General features: G+C 40.0%; 2 protein-coding genes and 2 long non-coding RNA genes across 7 annotated transcripts in view; 2 read left to right on the top strand and 2 right to left on the bottom strand.

The window, feature by feature from the left end:
• Nucleotides 1-1,241: 1,241 nt before the first annotated feature.
• Nucleotides 1,242-10,722, bottom strand: odad1 (outer dynein arm docking complex subunit 1). Of its 3 annotated transcripts, none has more exons than XM_049584075.1 (15): nucleotides 10,361-10,722; nucleotides 9,598-9,670; nucleotides 9,386-9,485; nucleotides 9,097-9,286; nucleotides 8,181-8,306; nucleotides 7,928-8,041; nucleotides 7,696-7,763; nucleotides 7,418-7,605; nucleotides 4,866-5,000; nucleotides 4,471-4,553; nucleotides 4,066-4,234; nucleotides 3,094-3,257; nucleotides 2,893-2,996; nucleotides 2,709-2,799; nucleotides 1,242-2,085 (listed from the first exon to the last, which is right to left on the bottom strand). In XM_049584075.1, the coding sequence occupies exons 2-15, from the start codon at nucleotides 9,656-9,658 to the stop codon at nucleotides 1,981-1,983; spliced, it is 1,698 nt and encodes a 565-aa protein (XP_049440032.1). In that variant the 5' UTR covers nucleotides 9,659-9,670; nucleotides 10,361-10,722; the 3' UTR covers nucleotides 1,242-1,980. The 3 variants fall into 3 exon arrangements, with proteins under 3 accessions (XP_049440032.1, XP_049440016.1, XP_049440025.1); XM_049584059.1 differs by having other exon boundaries at nucleotides 1,243-2,085; nucleotides 9,386-9,482; nucleotides 9,592-9,670; nucleotides 10,361-10,721; XM_049584068.1 differs by having other exon boundaries at nucleotides 1,243-2,085; nucleotides 9,386-9,482; nucleotides 9,592-9,670; nucleotides 10,397-10,720.
• LOC125893424 (uncharacterized) lies at nucleotides 10,632-13,939 on the top strand. The gene is made up of 3 exons (XR_007449893.1): nucleotides 10,632-10,770; nucleotides 13,559-13,661; nucleotides 13,804-13,939. It is a non-coding gene; the product is annotated as an uncharacterized LOC125893424 (long non-coding RNA).
• On the bottom strand, nucleotides 12,185-17,935 carry LOC125893394 (taste receptor type 1 member 3). The gene is made up of 8 exons (XM_049584045.1): nucleotides 17,733-17,935; nucleotides 17,338-17,638; nucleotides 16,204-16,560; nucleotides 15,699-16,118; nucleotides 15,379-15,585; nucleotides 15,100-15,220; nucleotides 13,798-14,168; nucleotides 12,185-13,703 (listed from the first exon to the last, which is right to left on the bottom strand). Exons 1-8 carry the CDS (start codon nucleotides 17,933-17,935, stop codon nucleotides 13,110-13,112), a joined length of 2,574 nt encoding a protein of 857 aa, XP_049440002.1. The 3' UTR covers nucleotides 12,185-13,109.
• LOC125893416 (uncharacterized) overlaps nucleotides 13,968-19,208 on the top strand; it is a 38,350-nt gene continuing 33,109 nt past the window's right edge. The window contains exon 1 of one of the 2 annotated variants that reach the window (XR_007449886.1): nucleotides 13,968-14,100. This is a non-coding gene — a long non-coding RNA (uncharacterized LOC125893416). The remainder of the gene's footprint in view (nucleotides 14,101-19,208) is intronic. The other variant, XR_007449888.1, reaches the window with a different exon arrangement.

Raw genomic sequence — 19,208 nt, 5'->3', positions numbered from 1 at the left:
CAGGCGCTACTAAATCCCCTAAATCTACAGTGCTCCTTTGGTTTCCTGCATCATGGTGAATTTTTAGGCACCAATTTGTGCCTCTCTGCATCAGTTTATGGTGTAAAGGTCTTTAATGTTGTCAAAGTAAAAGTCCTTTGGGGTTCTCAGGTTTTTGAGGGGACAAATCCACGTGTTCTACATGTTCTTGTTCCTCCCCTGAAATCTACACCTGTGACTGAAATGACGAGATTGTGAGGTGCAAAGCAGAAGATGCACTGGAAAATGGGGAAACTGTAGAGCTAAAGCAAGGGAAAGGTGGAAAATGTGCTTATATGGAGAGGGAAGAGTAAATGAGGCTGCCGCTGCGGCTAGTAGGTAGAGCCTGCAGAAGGAGGTGGGTCTTGGAAATGGCTGATGCAGGCGGTCTCTACAGGCAATGAGGACTCTTTGTCAGGAGTAGGAAATGAGGTTTCTGTTGTGATTAAAAGGAAGGTTTCTATGGCAATGCAGAGAGCCGTGTGCACCGAGAATTTGCTGGGAGTGGAGGGGGCTAAGTGAGAGTAGAATTTCAAAGAAAGCAGCCTCCTCCATCTCATCTCCCACCGCCGCCACCCCTCTGCCTTTCCACAGCGCCCTTTTATCTCTGATAATCTGTTTTCATAGCCACACAGTTGAGACTGCGAGGGGGATTAACCAGAGCAAACCAAGTCATTGGTCGATCAGTCATAAATGTTTACAGAGTGGCAGTTTCACTTCCTGAAAATTGCAGCTGCTGGAACCTCACTGGAGGGAAAAACCTTTAACAGATGAGCTAATTAAAACCACACAATTCAAGCAAGATAATTAACATAATGACCTGTAAGTGTCTCTGTCTTGTATGGGCAGGTACACTTGTGTCAAATCCCCGCCTTTCTCTGTACAGCACCATAGGAAAAAAAAAGGTATGATGGCAACAGAGTGACCTTTAAAACTAAATATAGCAACACCCTTTGTTAATTGTTTCACTGTTAGTAAAAATATGTTTCTTAAAATAAGTTCCCCGTCCCGATGTTCTCTTTTGTACAGAGGAAGTTGCTCTCCGCAGCAGTGACTGCCATCTTTGCCCCAACATGGGCTCGCTCCAGGATGTTTGGATAAGATGACATTTGAAACTCCTGAGGATCAAAGTGAAGTTTTTTTTTTTTTTACCATCTGAAAGCCACACTGACTGTTGCAGATAAAAATGATACAGACACTTCTGATATTACATAGAATAATATGATATGCCTACACTGTGAATAGTAAACTGACCAAGCATGATAAGGGACTGATGATTAATGATTGTGGTGAACATCAAAGGTCACAGTTTATTTAAATGATTTTATCGCATAAATCTGAATAAATAAGTGCGATAGATTCCAATCTGAGAAAAATCATTATTATTCCACCAAACAAAAATGTGCTCAAAATCAGCATGTACAGTCAGTGAAGCGCTGAACGCTCCTCACCTCCTTCTTGGAAACACAGACTGGAGGTCTCAGCATGCCAATTAGAATTACAAAAGGTTCTGCTGCCCCCAACCTTTCCATTTGAGCATAGCAGCAAGTATCATGTAATGAAGCGCTGCCAGTGCGGGAGGGCTGTACTGCGACCAGATTGTATAGTCAAAGCCAGATGGCAAGTCACACATCAAAAGGACAGCTGGTTACCAGAATCTGAAAAGGCATCTTTATAGCTCCAAACCTAATTAGTTCCAACTAAACAAATCACACCAAGATATAACAGACCATGCCAATGATTCATCATAAAAGGTGACACACACATAACATAATTAAGCTTTAAATGTTTACATGTGCAGGCTGCTACGTATTAAAACGGCCAATCAGGCTTGTTCCATCAGCGGTCATGGCTCCCATTGATCTGTATTAGTGTAAACAATGAATGCAGGCTCTTAACTGCAGATGATGAGGATCTTTTTATAAAGATGTGCACATGAACTACACAGATCAGGTCAGTGTGTCAGATTAGTGCATCTTCCAGCGAGCGCTGTCTGCCGTCAACCTGCTGACTGGTCTTCGAGGTTTTGGTTGCTGCCTGCCGGACTGAACTCTCTTTCTGCAGAACCTGTAAATCACATCCAGAAAAATAAACCAAATGTAGCATGACGTAAAGCACAAATAATCACTTAAAGGTTTACTATGCATGAATTGTTGGTTACAGCTTGTAAACAATATTGCCAGCAATAATTAAAGCCAACCGTGGATTCACTCTCATTCGCTATATTTGAATTTTTTTGGCGCTGTGTCCACAATTTTCGTAGCTCTCTCTTGGTGCTTGCTACTTAAGGTCTGGCACATGGTTGCTACATTTTTTTATTAAGTCCTGACCTCACCTGTGGGCAGAGTCTCTGCAGACAAATACACCGCCACACACTTCCAGTGGCTCATAAGTCATGACTGAGAGGAATTACCTTTGTATGACACTATACATTATTTATTTATTCTTTTTTTAAAGATATTTTTTGGGGCATTTACAGCCTTTAATGGATAGGACAGACAAGTGTGAAGGGGGTAGAGAGAAAGGGAGTGACATGCAGCAAGGGGCCACAGGCTGGATTCAAACCCGGGCCACTTGTACATGGGGCACCTGCTCTACCACTAAGCCACTGACGCCCCAACCCTATACATTTAAAAAAAAAAAAAAAGCATAGTAGAGCCACTTAAGTGTAGGATCTGTGTTGCACTAACCCCTTTTAATATTCTTCTGCGGAGTTCTCCCTGTGAAAGTGGCCGTTCTTCCTCATCAGTGACCGGAGACTCTTCTGCATCATACTCCACACTGAGAAGTCCAACCAACACAAACACACTCATCAGCCTGATGTTCAAAGTGTTTAAATGTAAGCAATTACTGAAATGAAAAAATAAGGCCGACCTGCTGATTGTAGGTTGGACTGTAACGTTCTGCTGAAGCATATCTGGATTTTGACCCAAAAGGAATTTGGCCAGGTCTTTTGGATTATAGTCCTTTTCCAGATCCTGTAGAGTTAAAAATACAAATGCACGTTGTATTACAGGGCAAACACATAACAGGAATGTGTGTAAGAAAAGACAGGACCACAGGTTGACAGGTTACTTTAGAATTGAGGAAAGCTTGTATGGTGAGCAGCTCGTTGGTCTTCTGTTCCACCAGACCCAGGTAGGACATGATGTTGTTCTCGCTGACCCCTGAAGAGGAGCCCAGATTATCCTCTATCACTGAGCTGTCACACTCCATTTTGGAGAAGATGCTGTTCACTCCTGTGAGATCAGAAAAACAAGAGTCAGGAGTACCTGCAACAGTCTGTCCCATGTCCCATGATCACTGTCTATATGTGGTATTCTGTAAACTTTTGCACATCCTCTAATTAATATTTGTGCACAAAACTGTACAGCTCTCTTATTCTGAAACAGCTATGTTGCACTTGTATTATGTTATTGTATTTTTTAAGTAACCTTTTCATGTTTTATTTCATTTTAATATTTTTATATTTATGTTTCAGGCTGTTGCAGTAATTTGCCTTTATTTTTACTTCTTTTTTAAAACTTCCTCTTAATAAGTTTATTGTATGTACCAAAGACCAAAGCAATTTCCTTGTAAATGAAAACATACTTGGTAAAAAAAATCTTATTCTTCTGCAGCATGTTGCAGCTTTTTTGTAATCTGTGTATTTAAGAGAAATCAGTATTTTATAGACCTGCGATTTGCTCATAATTTCATGGGATGTTTCCTTAAAAAAAAATAAAAACTTATTTAGGGAAATTAGGATTTGCTTGATATAACTGCTTAAATAAAACCCATGTAAACTTACTATTAATTGACTATTGGACATTGTTCTACATGTGTGTTAAACTACATGCTTACCTGTAGACATATTTCAAATTTTTGCATGTTTATCTGTTCTGCTGTGTACTGACTAAAAGACTTCAGGCTCTACTTTAGTGGAATTAACTAATTGGAATTTTACTGACTGAACACGGCCTCTATTTCCCCTGTAATTACTAACCATAAAACTTCTTAGGAAACAAACAGGAATTTACAGACCCGTGAAATAAATTGCTGCCAAACCTGTTCTGATCTCGTTCAGGATTTTGCTTATGATGCTGGCTTGGTTTTCATAGTCCTCAGCTTGAGACTCAGCTGCCTTTTGTTGCTCATCAATGTCTCTCAGCAGAGAGCGATGATTTTGCTCCTGTTGTAAACCTGCCACTTGAAACTGCTCAATCTCTGCTTGTATCTGTAAATACACACATTTCAGCACAGACATTTAAATATGTAGATAACTGATGTCAACTAACAGAACCAAGACGAATGAATCTACTTGAATTTTGTAAGAACTCTGCAACCAAGGCCTTTGAAATCCTTCATTCTGGCTGCTTGTAACCTCTATGATCAAGGCTGTTGCACTGAACAGGAGTTTAAGCAAATATTGTGAAGTTAAAAATGGAAGAATTTAATGATGAATATACTCACCTGGCTGATTTGATCCCTCAGTGCCTCAGCCTCATTGTTTTGCTCATTTACAAAGTTGAAGAGTGCGAAGTTCCGGTCTTCAACTACACAACGAAACAGCAGTACAGCAGTGAGACACATTTAAATGTTCTAAACTGAGACTGATTCTTCTTCTTATCAAAGTGGGACCTTAAATTTATTTAGCTTCAGTGTTACACCAAAGGTAGAGAAATGTAAACTACATTGAAATACATCATATACATTTTTTTTGTCAAAGGAAAGAGTTGACTGTTATTATGGTGCCACTGTCTATAAATCAACAATCAACACATAAATAATGTTTTTTTGTGTAGATGGGCTCCTGTGATTGTGTATACATGAGTCTGAAATAGTCAGGTTGTGTTATTAAGACTTACCCTGGATGAACTTGGTGACCAGCAGGTCCAGGTTGTCCTCTCCTGTCACAGTCTGGATCTTATTGAACACCTCCTCTAGAGCATCCAGCGACTCTTCCCCTGAGTCCATCCTCCTCTGCTCCTTCAGTGCTGACACTGGGGCAAACAAGCATCATTACCAACAGGTAATGTACAGGTACATGTTACAAGTAACGCACGAGTAACAAAGTAGTGTTTTAAGAATGAGTACTTTTCAAGCTCCTCTTTTAAAAGTGTACTTCTACTCTTTACTCAAGTATATTTTTGAGCCGGTAATCTATTTTTACTTTGCTACAATTGCCATGTATACCTTCGTTACAATGAGTCTGCTCTGACAGCAGGGATTGAGTGTAGAAGGGGGAGAGCACATGAGGAGCGTCTCTACTGCAGATGGCAATGATAGCAATGGCTAAACCCTCAAAGAGTGTATTTTAAGGTGTATTTTCAACTACAGTAGCCTAGAGAGTAAAGAAAAACATCCCTGACATTACACACGCACAGAGGACAGAGCCTTCAGCCTCTGACCTCATGACAGCCGCAGCTAAATGGTGAATTCAGCCCATGTCAGTGAGGTAAGCCTGCAAGTGTTAATGCTGAAGTAACCAGTTAGGTAAGGTTTGACTGTTAGATGTTAACAGTAATGTTACAGGTAACTAGACAGCAGCCAACGTTTGCATTTACAACGAGTGAGGTGACGATAACGTTATGTTAACTATAAAGAGTAAACAGCTCCTTAGCAACATGCTGCTCCTTCCCCATCACAGATGCATCTTATCCAGTAGACACATTAGCTTCCAGGGCCGTTTCTAGATTTTTGGGGGCCCTATGCCAAATCTTGTTTTGGCCCTGTATCACTCATGAATACACACCAAATCTGCATTATAAAACTACATATCATATGTAATGCTACTTTTGACATATTAAAAGAAAGTATTTTGATCAACTTTGCTGCATTACACACAGTTTAGCTTAACTTCCATGCTAATTTGATTTTAATTTGTTTGTTACTGGCTAGCTGCCAATTTTTTTCTGTGTCAAAATAGACAAGCACGCATTATGTCACCCACCAGCGGAGGCATTTATTGGTCTGGTGTGAAGCAGTGCATTCTGCTGGTTTAGGTTTTCCACCTCTTCCACCACAGCCCTTTACCTCTGTTACCTCATGTAGCAGCAATTTTAAAAGTATTGTATCTTTCTACTGCATAGACAGCCCAGTTTCTGGAAAGACCATCTTTCCAGCAGTGAAATATTTTTTTAATGTTATTGTTGTTGTTGCTGTACATCTCTGTGTCTCACCAGTATAGACAGATAGCCACCCACCACAGAGTCTAGTTCTGCTCGAGAAAGTTTGTCCTCACCTAAGTTGCACAATGTATTTGCTCTCGGTGGGAATTCCTTTGAATTATAGGGTCTCTGTAAATTTAAAGAGTATGGTCTGGACCTGCTCTGTATGAAAAGTGTCCTGAAATCAATTTTGGTACGATTTGGCACTATATAAATGTAACAGGGTCAATTATACAGCAGTGATATGTGTAACAAAGGCAAATGTACATTTGTAATATTAAGTAATATAATTACACAAAATTAGTTTCAGTTGTTATTATCTGACACGCTTAGATCTCTATAGTCAATATGTGGAACACTTGATACTCAGGGTCTGTACCCCTACGTTCACCCTTGGGGGTACCCCACCTATACCCCACCTATTTTGTTTTTAACTCTTGCTGTCAGAGTTGTCAGGAATAAACTGAGACTGCCTCCAAAGAAATCCACAGTTTGGGCCTCTTCATATCAACACAATGCAGACAACACTAGAGTCCACCGGTTACATAAATAAAAACTGACTTAACTGAATTGATGACTTATTTACTCTGTAGCAGTCCTACATTTATTCTGGCTTCTGTCTAATTGTTTCTGCTGTAAATGTTGTTGGCAACTGGTCAATTGTACTCTGTTAAAACTGTTTAATTGCCTGTTACTGACAATGAGCAGGTAGTTGTGGTACCATAAATACACTATGCTTTCCTGACTGAAAAAGAATACTTATAAATTAAAAAAAAAAAAAAAACATTGTTACTGATACAATAAATATAATGATAGCAATAAACTAAACTGGGCAATGCTATAGTGTTTGCCAGTATTCAGTTTGACAGAGAATGATGAACAGATGTCGACGACTCAAAGTTCCTCTAAATGTTCACAACACTCAGTTCAGAGGCAGAACATGCAACATAATCTCCTAAAAACCATTTTCAGTGTGGCTGCGGTAAGCTTTTCCATCATCTCAAAATCAATCACTTTGTTGCATGCAGATCAGATGGGATTTTTCTCTCTAGCTCGTGCTCATGGGATATATTGTATGAAACTGTGCCCGGGCGATTAAACATAAGCTAGTAATTGATGAGATTCCCCACTGAATAAACATTGCATCATCACTGCCAGTGTTATTATCATCGCTAACACTTTCGCCATTACCATAATTATTGATATGTCAAAACAACAATATTAGTCACAACACAGTGGCTGTGTCTTACGCTGTCTGTGTCCCATCTCATGGCCATCATCCTGCCCGCTCCGCTCGCTGCACTTGGTGGTCATAAACTCTTTCAGGCTGCACTCATGAGCAATAACCCTTTCCAGTTCCTTCATCTCAGCGTTGTACTGAGCGAGGTCCTTCACTGCCTTCTCCTTCATCATTGTCATTTTGGACTGAGCCTCCACTCTGAGGGTTTATATAAGACATTTAACAATCAAGATGAGTGCATGCCATGCTAATTTGTAGATATTATGACGTAACGGTCTCAAATCTGACCTGGCATCGTAAGCAGCATTGGACAGGTTGACAATTTCCCCGATCTTCTTGCGGACATCTTGCAGTTCCTACAACACACAAGAATCAGTGCAGAGACATATTTTCTTTCTTGTCAACTGAAAACCAGCAAAAAGCAACCTGAATAACAGGCTACATAATGAGGAAGCTAAACAAAGAAGCTACATCGAGTCAGAGGCCTCGTCTCTAAAACCTCTACCATGTGACCTCTGACCTTGTCCAGCCTGTTGTGTAGTTGCAGGAAGCGGGCACGCTCAATATGAAGAATCTGCATCTCCTCCCTCAGGTGGCCGTTTTTGGTCAGCTGCTCATTGAAGCGAGTCAAAGCCTGAACACGACATTGCAAATCATGCAATAGAATATATGTGAAGATATGCACTGGTGAAAACAGACAATGTATCACAATACTTGATTATCTGTTTGTTTCTTTTTTAAGTTATTTTGTGATAATGAGTTTCAGAACTCACTCTGTTCAGTTTGTATTCCAAAGTGCGTATGGCTTTCTGAGTCCGCCGTAACTCAGACTTTTGTCGATCACCAGTACCGATCTCCCCTTTCCTCAGCCCTGCCAGCTTCATCTCCATGTTTGTGATCTGCCCACATTACAAACATATAACATAAATTGCAAAACATCAGTAAAAATAAAATTAAATGAGAATTAGTATCATATTGAGTGAAAAGGATTTAAAGGGATGGTTCATCCAAAAATCAAAAATACAGAGTTTTCCTCTTACCTGTAGTACTATTTATCAATCTAGATTGTTTTGGTGTGAGTTGCAGAGTGTTGGAGATATCAATTGTAGAGATGTCTGCCTTCTCTCACCTATAATGTAACCAGATGGCACTCAGCTTGTGGTGCTAAAAGAACCATCAACAAACTTTTGAAAAACTCAACCTCAAACATACCACTGCGTAGATATGTTGCTAACATAAGTCACCTGAGCTAGATAAGAGTACAGCTCAGCCAAGTAGGACCTCATTAATGTTTACATCTCGCACAGTCACAAGCACTAGCCTGTCATCAATGCATGTTTCCCTCTTTGCGGTGATACTGTTGGTGGGTGTAATGCGATAAAAAAGAAAACAGTTCAATCATGACGCTGCACACAACACGGTCTGTGGATTATCTTGAGTTACCGAATCATGATTTCTGGAAAGAGACATTGCTGTCGAGTTTTTAAACCTAATTTTTTGGCGCTTTGAGCACCACAAGCCGAGCACCATCTAGTTACATTATATTTGAGAGCAGGCAGAAATCACTACGGCCGATATCTCCAACACTGGGCAACCCACACCAAAACAATCTAGACTGATGATTAGCACTACAGGTAAGAGGAAAAATATGTATTTTTGATTTGAAGGTGAAATGTCCCTTTAATTCACCTCTTTCTCCAGCTCTTTTTGGCACTGCCTCTCCTTGTCCAGCTCTTCCTCTATCATGTCTCTCTGCTCCAGCAGAGCACGAAGACTCTGGGTGTCCTCACTGTCCTGCTGCTGGCGTGACACGCTCTTACATGCACCAAGGTTTCGATGCAGCTCCTCCTGCTCCTTCAGCAGGTTCTCTATCTCCTGCCTTCATCCACATCACATTAACAACCAATCAGGCAAATTTTTAAAAAAAAAAAAACATCTACCATGTTGACAATGTGATGTAGGTGTGGTGCATATTCACTGTTGTTTGCGGATCTGCTCCCGAGCCTGAATGCTGTAGGCCTGTCGATCTCCTTCCATGATCCTGAACTGTCTCTGCAGTTTGGCTATTTCTGATTCTGCTTAAAAAAATCATATGCATATTGTAGCTGCTTCAGCCATGCAATTAGAAAAAATACCATTAATATCTAATAATTAATGACAGTAACACTGTACAACCAATATTACCTGTACCATCAATATCCAATTCACTGCTGTCTGAGCGGGCACTCGTGGCAGATCTTCCTCGAGGCATGGTTATGCTGGTCTTTATTGGATAAAAATTAAAAGTAAAGTAGTGCCGTCTACAGAAAATATTCAACTTTTAATGTCATTATCCTGCTGACCATTACGTTTAATCGAACCTAGTCTCAAACTCAGCCTTCAACCCTAGATTAAAAGCTGAATATGTAAATATGACTAAAATGTTAAAAATATGGAAGCAGCATTTAATTGGCATTGACATCTTGTCTGCCTGTTAGATTAGAAAACTTAAAAAAAGGAAAGGAAAATTAATTTAAAAATGTCCTTACACTGGTTTTGAAGTGGTAGTTTATGTATGAAAATGATAGACATTTTTGTCTTAAATATTTTCTTGAAAAACACATTTAAAAATACAGAGTTCTTGTTATTTGATTTTTAGATATTTATTTATTAAAAACTTGAGTGTGCACGACTGAGTTTGCTGTATGAACCTAGATATTTAAATCTAGGTTTAAGATAATCTAGCTGGCAGATAATCAAATCTAAGCTAACATTAGCTAACCACAACACACGTTAGCAACGTTAACGTTACTTTGCTAAGATAAGCAAAGTAGCCACGGCTGTTGCTAGCTGTTATGGAAGACTTGTGATAGTTAGCTTGTTTATAGTTATGAACGGTACCAAAATGTCTGCTATTAAGGACGAATAAGAATTTATCTGGCTGCTATTAAGAACAAATAAGCAATTATCTCACCAGTTTAAAGTTCAAAAAGTGAAAACCCAGTGTCACCTGTCAGGACTCGCAGCAAGCTAACGGAAGCCTGAGTTGTTAGCAACCGTTGCTCGGCGACCTGGGACCGTCAGTCTGTCAGCGGTTTGTGCCAAGTGTTAACAGCCAGTCTGAGTGGTGAAGAGGTCCCAGTCTGCCTGTACACACACACACACTGAGAAGAGGAGCTGCCTGACAGGATTCATAGGACTGTAACTCTGTGGTCTAAAGTCAGCTGGATGGCAACAGATGAGCCTGAGAGCAGTAAAGAAAAGCTACGTTAGCTTAGCTTAGCTTAGCTTGAAAGTTTTCCCTTTCGGCTAGTGTTGCTCCTTACGTCTTGTAAGGGCCGTTCGTTAGTTGTCGGGGGCAGGGAGTGGTGCAAAATGTCGGAGGTATGTCAAATATTTTTTATGAGCACTGGGGATAGAAATTGAAATGATTGTATTTTGTATTTATTTTACCACAGTTTTTTACAGAAAACATGCCTTCGAGTGGGTTTGGAAGGCATGCTTTCTTTAAAACAGACTCCATCTTTAACATTTATCATAGCCAGAAACTGTAAAAACAGAAATTATCGTTGTATTTTCAAATTCTTGACAGTCCCTAAACATACTGGGCTGGCAATAGCTCATGGGGACTTGGGTTGAGAACCGGAGGGAGTCCCCATCCAGACCAAATATGGAGTGTGTAAGAGTAGCTGGAGAGGTGCCAGTTCGCCTCCTGGGCACTGCTGGGGTGCCCTTGAGCAGGGCACCTGTCAAGAGGCAGTCCCCCTCACTCTGACATCTCTCCATTTAATGCATTCATAGGTCTTGTTTGGGGATGTGTGTGTATTTCAGGCCTGTGTATATGACAACAGAGTGAAAAAAATTAATTTTCCCTCAGGGATAAATAAAGTGTATCTTCTTCTGCTCCTCCTTCTTCTTCTATAATGCGCAAGGCTTGCTTTTGTCAGAAAAAAACATAACCAAATCTGAGCTTAAAATAGTGATATTTTGTCAGTAAGTATTACTATATGGTGGAGGGAGGGTCGTGCATTTTCCACCAGTCACTCAGGGAGGCTCAAGGAAAAATATTTGTAGCTGCAGGAAGTGTTAACCATGCAATAAATTCAATTGAGTGGCAATTTTTGTTGGCATGTGACTTTTTGGTAGACTACTTTATTATGTTATAATTTTATATAACATGTACATTGTAATTTTTTTCTTTTTTTCACAAAGTAGTTTGAAATACTTTTTCCAAGTAGCTTTCATTAACCGAACAAGATTTTTCCACAGGGTAGCTTTGGTATAGTTCAACTTCTTACACTGTAAAGTAATTGGTTAGTAGAAAGTACTCATTATGGTGTTAAAATATGGAGCCTTTGAGGTCCCAAAATATAATATGTTTTTAAATTTTATGCACGCTAGATAATAATTTGTAAATGCAGGTTATTACGTTGTACAAGATAAAAAATTAGGATTTCAGGGCCAAATCTCCTAGGCAATTAATAACATTATCATTCTTATAGGTACATGATGATCTCACTAAATCCTAGCACAGAGTAACTTCACACAACTCCAATCTCAGTGGATATAATCAGCAGTATACCTAAAAACCCCTGTCCAAGAGACCATCTGTCTTTACTTTTTGAATTTAGGTGCATTTTGATAATAATACTTATATCCAGGACATTGTTACTTTTATTTAGTTAAAGACCTGAAGACGTCTTAACCGCTGATTGAGATTGTTCAAGTATAGGCAGTGCCTTGATACATACTATTGGAAAAGTTAAAGAAAACAAAATATTACCTTTTTTATTGCCCCTTTATTGTTATATATATTGCATACATGTTAGCAATGTTAACAAGAAAATTAGACTTTTTATTATAATAAAAATGTACAAAATGCAATTTAAGTTGTAAAATGTATTGTTTTCATACTTTGTACATGAGCAGTATATCTTTTATGTTTTTAATGATTACCAGGCCTCAACGGAGTCTGCAGATTTTTTTAAAATTGTTTTTAGCAATGATCCAAAACAGTTGCCTTTGAACAAAAAGAACCTCACACAATACATTTAGATCTAAAATTACCTCAAGCAGGCTAAAATAATTACTTTAGTAGATTTTAGTAGAAACTTTGAATCAGAAATTGTATGTAATCACGAACACTTCAAGAAAAATGTAAACATTTGTTGGAAAAGTCAATCAACAAAATGTGGGACACAGGGTCATTAAAATGGAAGGTTCAATATGGAGCAGAGAGAACAAAAATGAATTTGCCAATCTATTAATAATTTATTAACAGTAAATCTTATCATATTTTCATTGATCAGATTTTTGACATTTCCTCTCAGTACAATACAAACTTTGATTTTAATGCTAACTGACTACAACACAAGATAGTCACACACATGCGCAAGGGAGTGGAGGAGAGATTTACAATATTCTGAGTTTTACAAGCAGCGTCTATATTCCTAAAATCTGCAAGAAATCTGCAAGAAATTTGAGGAGTTCTCCAGGTGCAGATACAGTATGGGCCTGATGATTACACAGTACATTATGGGTCAGCTTATTAAAGCCTAATTAACAGAGTGTTTCGCAGCCTATACTGTAGGCCTAAGCTAATTTATTATATGAAACTCACAAACATTATTTGTTCAAATATAAATATAAAATGAAAATTTTACAGATATATGACTCTTGCAGACTCTTTCTTTGAGATTTTATTCATAAAACTGCATTTTGGTTTATTTCTGAAACCCTGTCTGTGGCTGTAGTTCCTCCTGAGCTTGTGTTAGTGGGATGCCCTCCAGGAAGGTACAGAAGTGGTCTGCTGTATTGAGCTCAGGTCTTCTCAACAGCAGGTAGCATTTTGGGAAGTAGTAGGCCACCACCAGTCCCAAGTTGCTTGCCAGGGTGAAAGAAACATGGGCAATAGACTTGTTCTTTTCATTCAAACCAATGTAGATTGGAATAAAGGTCACCCAGAACACACAGTAGATGAGAGTGGAGAAGGTGATGTCCCTGGCAAGGTTGTACTGATGAAGAGGCTTTGCTGCCATGAAGGTGCACATGAAGGATATGAGGGCCAAGGCACCGTTGAAACCTTGTATTACAGCAAATCCATGCAAGGGTGACACTGGACATGCCAGAAAAGATTCCATAAAGTTTATATTAATTTGTGCCACATATTCAGACAGCGAGAGCCCTTCCTGAACAAACCAGCCACAGAGACCAGCCTGCACAGCACAGCAGACCAGCACAAACAGCCAGCTCCCAGGGCCTCTCAGTATGTGGAGGTGAGAGGCGGCTTTCTTCGGAAACTCTGTCACGTAGATTATCTGTTTAAAAACAGAGGTTTACAGCCTGATTACAATGTGCACTATTTATTTTTATCCTACAGTACAGTGATGTGTTTTACCTGTCATTCCTCACCTGTAGTGAGATGGACGTGATGATGGAGAGGGCCACTGTTTGGAAAATGGAGGTGAGGGGCAGCTGCAGACGACACACCGCGTCCCCCGGCTGTCCCAAGAAGAGCACCAGACTAAGGCAAGCTCCCATCAGGCTGAGCAGAGCCACAAAACTCAGGACTCCCCCTGAGGCCGCTACCAACAGGGTCCCTCTGTATCTCAGGAACACAGCACCCACTGACACCTGACATACTAGGAGCAGCACCCCACCCAGCGTCATCTTCAGAGCCTCAGACGTGTCCCAGGACAAAACAACAAAGGTGGGGTGAGTGCATTTAGTGCTGCGTTTTAGAGACCATTGACGCTCAGGGCACTTAGTGCACTGGATGTCCTCTGTGAGTCAAAGAGCACAACAGGAAATTTGCTTTGATTAAAGTGGAAACAGACAACTTTTCACACACACTGTCCCAGGCAAGACAACCAGATCATGTTCTGTTTTTTTTCTCAGAGACTAGCAGCTACCAACAACACAGGACACACTACAATTTGGTTGTTCCACTATCTGCCATTTCGGCCAGTAATATCTATGGGGATTGTGAGAACAAACCGGCTGCTGTCTTTACCATTATGGACCTGAGAGTGATGTGAAACTTCTCATTAAGCTCTCTGTAAATTTAATGATTTGATTTCCCAAAACGTTGCACCATTCCTTGACGTAAGGAATTTTAATAATCTCAAGTGGGGCTGCCCCCTAATAGTTGACCAAACATTAATCGACCAGAAAGGTCATTAGCTAACAAGACTTCATCGCTTGCTTGAAAAAAAAAAAAGAAAAAGAAAAAGTGTGGCATCATTTTGAGAAGGTGAAGGACGAACCCAAGGTGATATGTTAACTCATCTTCCTTGGTCGACTACACACATGACGTATCATCTCAAACATGTAAGTAGCTACATGCCCATTAGCCACTTAGCACAATCATCACTGCTTTGCCGAGAGCGTCATTAACAGACGGCTCGCTCAGTGTGTGACGTGCACTTGTAGATAAAATATAGGCCTATATTAATGAAGGTTCATTAGTACGGTTTTGTATTTCTCTGTAATGTAGCACAGTGTTGACAATGTTACTGATACTATTATTTCTCACACCTTGAACTCAAACCATTGTGTTGCCCCGCCCGAAATATATAAGTAATAATTAAATTAATGTCTAAACAGGCAGGCAACTAGTTGACTAATGGCCCTAAATGATGACTGTTGGTTGACTCGGGAAATTCTTAGTCGGGGGCAGCCCTAGGTTTAAGTATGTGACAGAAAACACATTACCCTTGTTTTTCTGGTAAGTGCCTGGCAAACAGTCGATACAGTCAAAACAGCAGGAGTGGAAGCCTTTGACTCTGCGGACCTGGCCTTTGTCACAGTCTGCTGAACATTTGGACTCAGGAGCCTGCAAAAGTTGTTGTAGTGAAGTTGTTGTGGGAAAAAATGCAACATTTCAGGAGCGCAGACTTGTTTATGATCTGATGAAATTTAACCACAAAGCTTTTCAGGTAGACATAATGATTACAAATTTCTGTCAAGTTTCTAGTAACTTGTTGAAATTACCTCAGAGTTGTCAGTGTGCCATTTGAAGAGGGTCTTGTTGATGGTCAGTTGTTGGTCATGAAAGCTTCCAACATTTATGAAGTTGACCTCCGAACCATTCCAGACCCACTCAGTCATCTTGTATCCGATGTTTGGGTTGCCGTTACTGTCAAACTCTAAATGTTTGCCACTTATGTTTACAGACATATTCTTTAAAGCCTCCAACAGCTGGAAAAAAAGATTTTATTCTTTAATCAATTTAATTAATCTGTTAATCTCAATGTTGTTGAAAAATGATTTTAATTTCAAATCATCTGAGCACAAAAAAGAAAAGAATTCACCTCCCAGGGATATACTTTGGTTTCAGGCCCGTGCATACAGGCAGTTGAATTGCATCTCAGCAGGTTGTGCAGTGCCTGTGCCAAACTGTAGATGGCAGCATACACACTGAAAGCTGTGCGTTCCACTACAGCGTCTGTTACCAGGCTGATATTATCCTTTGACAAGAACCAACACTGGGGGCAGGGATTGTCAGGGTTGCCTTTGGACTTTGGTGCTGAAGGAGGTGTCTTTGCCCTCTCCTCACTCAGTTTGGTGAAGAGCGCTTGCGTGTAGGCAGGGAGCAGATCCAGGGTCTCTGTGTCATCAGTGAATCCAATGATTGTACCGACTGATTTCATATTGGGGAGGGAAACCAGTTGATTATTGATAGCCCAACTTGTGCTGGCAATCCACACAGCCGTTATGTTCTCCCTGATGACCTGGAGTAGATCAGATTGGATCATTGAACTGAATATAATCTATCCACCAATAATATGTAATACTTGTTCAAAGTGATGCACTTACCGCTTTAAAAAACCTCACAGCAGGCTCTACAAGAGAAAACACCACAACCACTCCGACTTTGGTTTCTTTGATGTTTTGGATGATGGTATTGATAGCTGGTGCAGGGTCAGTGTACACTGGAATCAGCCCCTGATAGGCCACGCAGATGGACATTTTTTCTGCTTTTTTGGAGAACTCCTGCACACCTCGTTGTCCGTACTCCTCTTCACTGCCCACCAGTGCCACCCAGTTCCAGTGAAACTCCCTCAACAGAAGCGCCATGACGTCCACTTGCCACTTGTCACTGGGCACCGTACGGAAGAACGACGGGTAGAGGAGCTTGTCACTGAATTTGTCACTGGTGGCGCCGTAGCTAATCTAAAGCGAGAAGAGTTAGATACCACTTTTTAAATTTTACCACACTGATGTTTCCCAGCAGTGCTCCATTGTTGACACACAATGCACATTAGAGCTGTTAATTGTCAACTAATAAATTATTAGCCAACTAATTTCATAATTTAATATTCGCTTTGAGTAATTGTTTAAGAAAACAAAAAAGTCAAAATTCTTTAATTGCAGCTTCTTGAATGTGCATATTTTCTGGTTTCTTTACTCCTCTATGACAGTAAACTGAATATCTTTGGGTTGTGGACAAATGAAGACATCTGAGGACGTCATCCTGGTCCTCAGCAAACATTTTTCACCATTTTCTGACATTTTATAAACCAAACAACTAATTGATTAATCGAGAAAATAATTAAAAGCAATGAAAATAATCGTCAGTTGCAGCCCTAATGCACATTTACTGTGGTTGCAGGATAATTTGCTCTGTAAGTGGGCAGTAGTTTTCTATGTTACTGTACTTCAAAAACTAAAAACAGGAAAAATAATTGATATTTGACAATAAATGAACAAATATTTTTCTGTGACACAGCTTGCTTTGTAGGACAGCGAGTATTCATTCAACAATTCAACAATTTGAGCCTCATTTCCCTCTGAGATGAAAAAATCAGCTTCTTGTGGGACACTGTAGAAGTTTTAAAGCTTCACTTTAAAGATTTATTTTCAACATTACAAATATTTTTTAGGAACAGTTCAATTAGCCCAGGATGTGAATATACGCAGACATATTGCTAGACATATTTGTAACCAAACCTGTGGCATCAGAAAGAATCCCAGGAGTTTTCCTATGACCGACACCATTTCCGAGCTATAGGGACCGATTACAGCCGATATGCTGGTCTCATAGTTGGTGTAGTTGCACAAAACAGATAGTGCATTGTTGGATTTTGCAGTGAGGAAAGACATGGTAGGCTTCACGATGACGGCAGATTGTCTGCATGTGTCGTAGATTTGATAACCCAACTTGATGCCAGGGAGCAGAACTTGGTTTGCGTTGATTTCATCCACTGCAAATTTCATGACAAGAGAGAGGCCCAGTCCGTCCTCATTTAAACTGTGGCAGGAAAACAGAAGCCTTGTTAGTCGGAATCTCAAATAAGAGGGTCATTATTCCCCCCCCAAAAATGCTATTTTTCAAAACTCATTACCTCTCACAGCTGATGTCGTCAGGCTCCCTCCTCTGGCTGAGGTTGCTGGTGAGCAGGTTGATGGGAAAGAGCCCTCCGAGCACAACGTCCCCGGACAAATTGAAGAGACTGGTAGAAATGTGTTGGAACCACTCGGGTGAACTGGCGCTGCAGCTCAGCCTCAACGCCCAGCACAACACCAACAGAGTGACAGGTGCAGACATGATGCAGATAAGCTTGAGACTGAAGCTCGAGGGATGAGCAGAGCGTGCATATATGTCGTTACATCAGTTGCTGTATGCAAACTCGCCTGAAAGCCCCAAAGGGAATTGGTTATATTGGCCACTCCTCTTCCTGGCCACCTGAATGTGTGATACCAAATAACTGCAAATTAGGTGAAATGGTATTTGGCTGTATTTCCATATGTGGTGACATGAGATGAAAGATCAGCACCTCTTAACTTTTATAGTGAAGATATTTTTACAGAATATACAGTATAAACCAAAGTCAGATTCAATCTATGTGCGTGTGTGTGTGTGTGTGTGTATGTGTACATACTTGGCTAACACAGCAGATTTTGATTTTTTTTGTATTAATTGCGCTATGATTGTGATTTTGTCAACATCTATTCTACCTATTCTTAAGGAAACTTCGATTCATAGCATCTTATTTAATGGCATTATTGATTGTCTTGTTCATGAAGCACTGCCAGACTCACTTTGCACCTCCTGTGTATGTATATGTGTGTGTCACACAAGTGGTGTTCATCTTTCCGGAGCATTTTCCTGACATTTGCTTGTGGTTTGCTCTCTGACTCTCTCTGGTGTAAATATCTTTCAGGAGATGAGCACATTAAGTGCAGTAAATTCTCATTACGCCTACTCACCCTGAGTTATTATTGCAGCTAAACCTCACATTCATCACTCTGCACATGTTACATTCTGTGGACGGCTCATTGTGTCATCGTAGGGGAAAATTCACATTACATTAACCCTGTCACTGCGACCAGCGTGCCGTTATGAAAACCAGGAGTAAACATCTTTAAAAATTTCACCTGTAATACAATCATGTTAAGACCTTTGGAATGTTTTTATTAGTTTTCATTGTTGTCATGATTTGCATTTCCCTCAGGGTTGCTTTTGCATGTACATTTGCATGCAACACTGGATGTTTGTCAGTCATAAAAGGACACTGACACATTTCCTTCCAAGATATTTGCATAAACCTTCAGCAGACATAACCCTCTTTTAATGGTTATTTACTACAACATATTGAATAAGCAATAATATTTTGGTTAATAACTTTTAATTGTTTCCCTGCTGTTACAGCTGCAGGCTGCTTGTTTGTTTGTTTTCAAGGCTGTTGACCACAGACATTTGAAAACCACATGGCTTCTCTGTTTAAATTTTTTATTAATCCTGTGAAGCACCTAACTATTTGTATGAAATAATGGTGTATATATAACTGGAAATGGGATAATAGCTAAGCTTTTATTGA

Source organism: Epinephelus fuscoguttatus, linkage group LG1, assembly GCF_011397635.1.
Source record: "Epinephelus fuscoguttatus linkage group LG1, E.fuscoguttatus.final_Chr_v1".
NCBI lineage: Eukaryota > Metazoa > Chordata > Actinopteri > Perciformes > Serranidae > Epinephelus > Epinephelus fuscoguttatus.
The sequence above is the reverse complement of the archived record's forward strand: the minus strand, read 5'-3'. Positions and strand labels throughout refer to the sequence as shown.

What these genes read in the sequence shown, in the direction of transcription:
- odad1 (XM_049584059.1), bottom strand. Translation starts at nt 9,658, where the DNA reads ATGCCTCGAGGAAGATCTGCCACGAGTGCCCGCTCAGACAGCAGTGAA. An exon ending in AATGCTGCTTACGATGCCAG is followed by an intron (nt 7,606 to 7,695) that starts GTCAGATTTGAG and finishes ATAAACCCTCAG; the next exon opens with AGTGGAGGCTCAGTCCAAAA. An exon ending in TGAGGGATCAAATCAGCCAG is followed by an intron (nt 4,235 to 4,470) that starts GTGAGTATATTC and finishes GTGTATTTACAG; the next exon opens with ATACAAGCAGAGATTGAGCA.
- LOC125893394 (XM_049584045.1), bottom strand. Translation starts at nt 17,935, where the DNA reads ATGTCTGCACCTGTCACTCTGTTGGTGTTGTGCTGGGCGTTGAGGCTG. An exon ending in CCAAAGTATATCCCTGGGAG is followed by an intron (nt 15,586 to 15,698) that starts GTGAATTCTTTT and finishes CTTTTTTTCCAG; the next exon opens with CTGTTGGAGGCTTTAAAGAA. An exon ending in GGCACACTGACAACTCTGAG is followed by an intron (nt 15,221 to 15,378) that starts GTAATTTCAACA and finishes CAACTTTTGCAG; the next exon opens with GCTCCTGAGTCCAAATGTTC.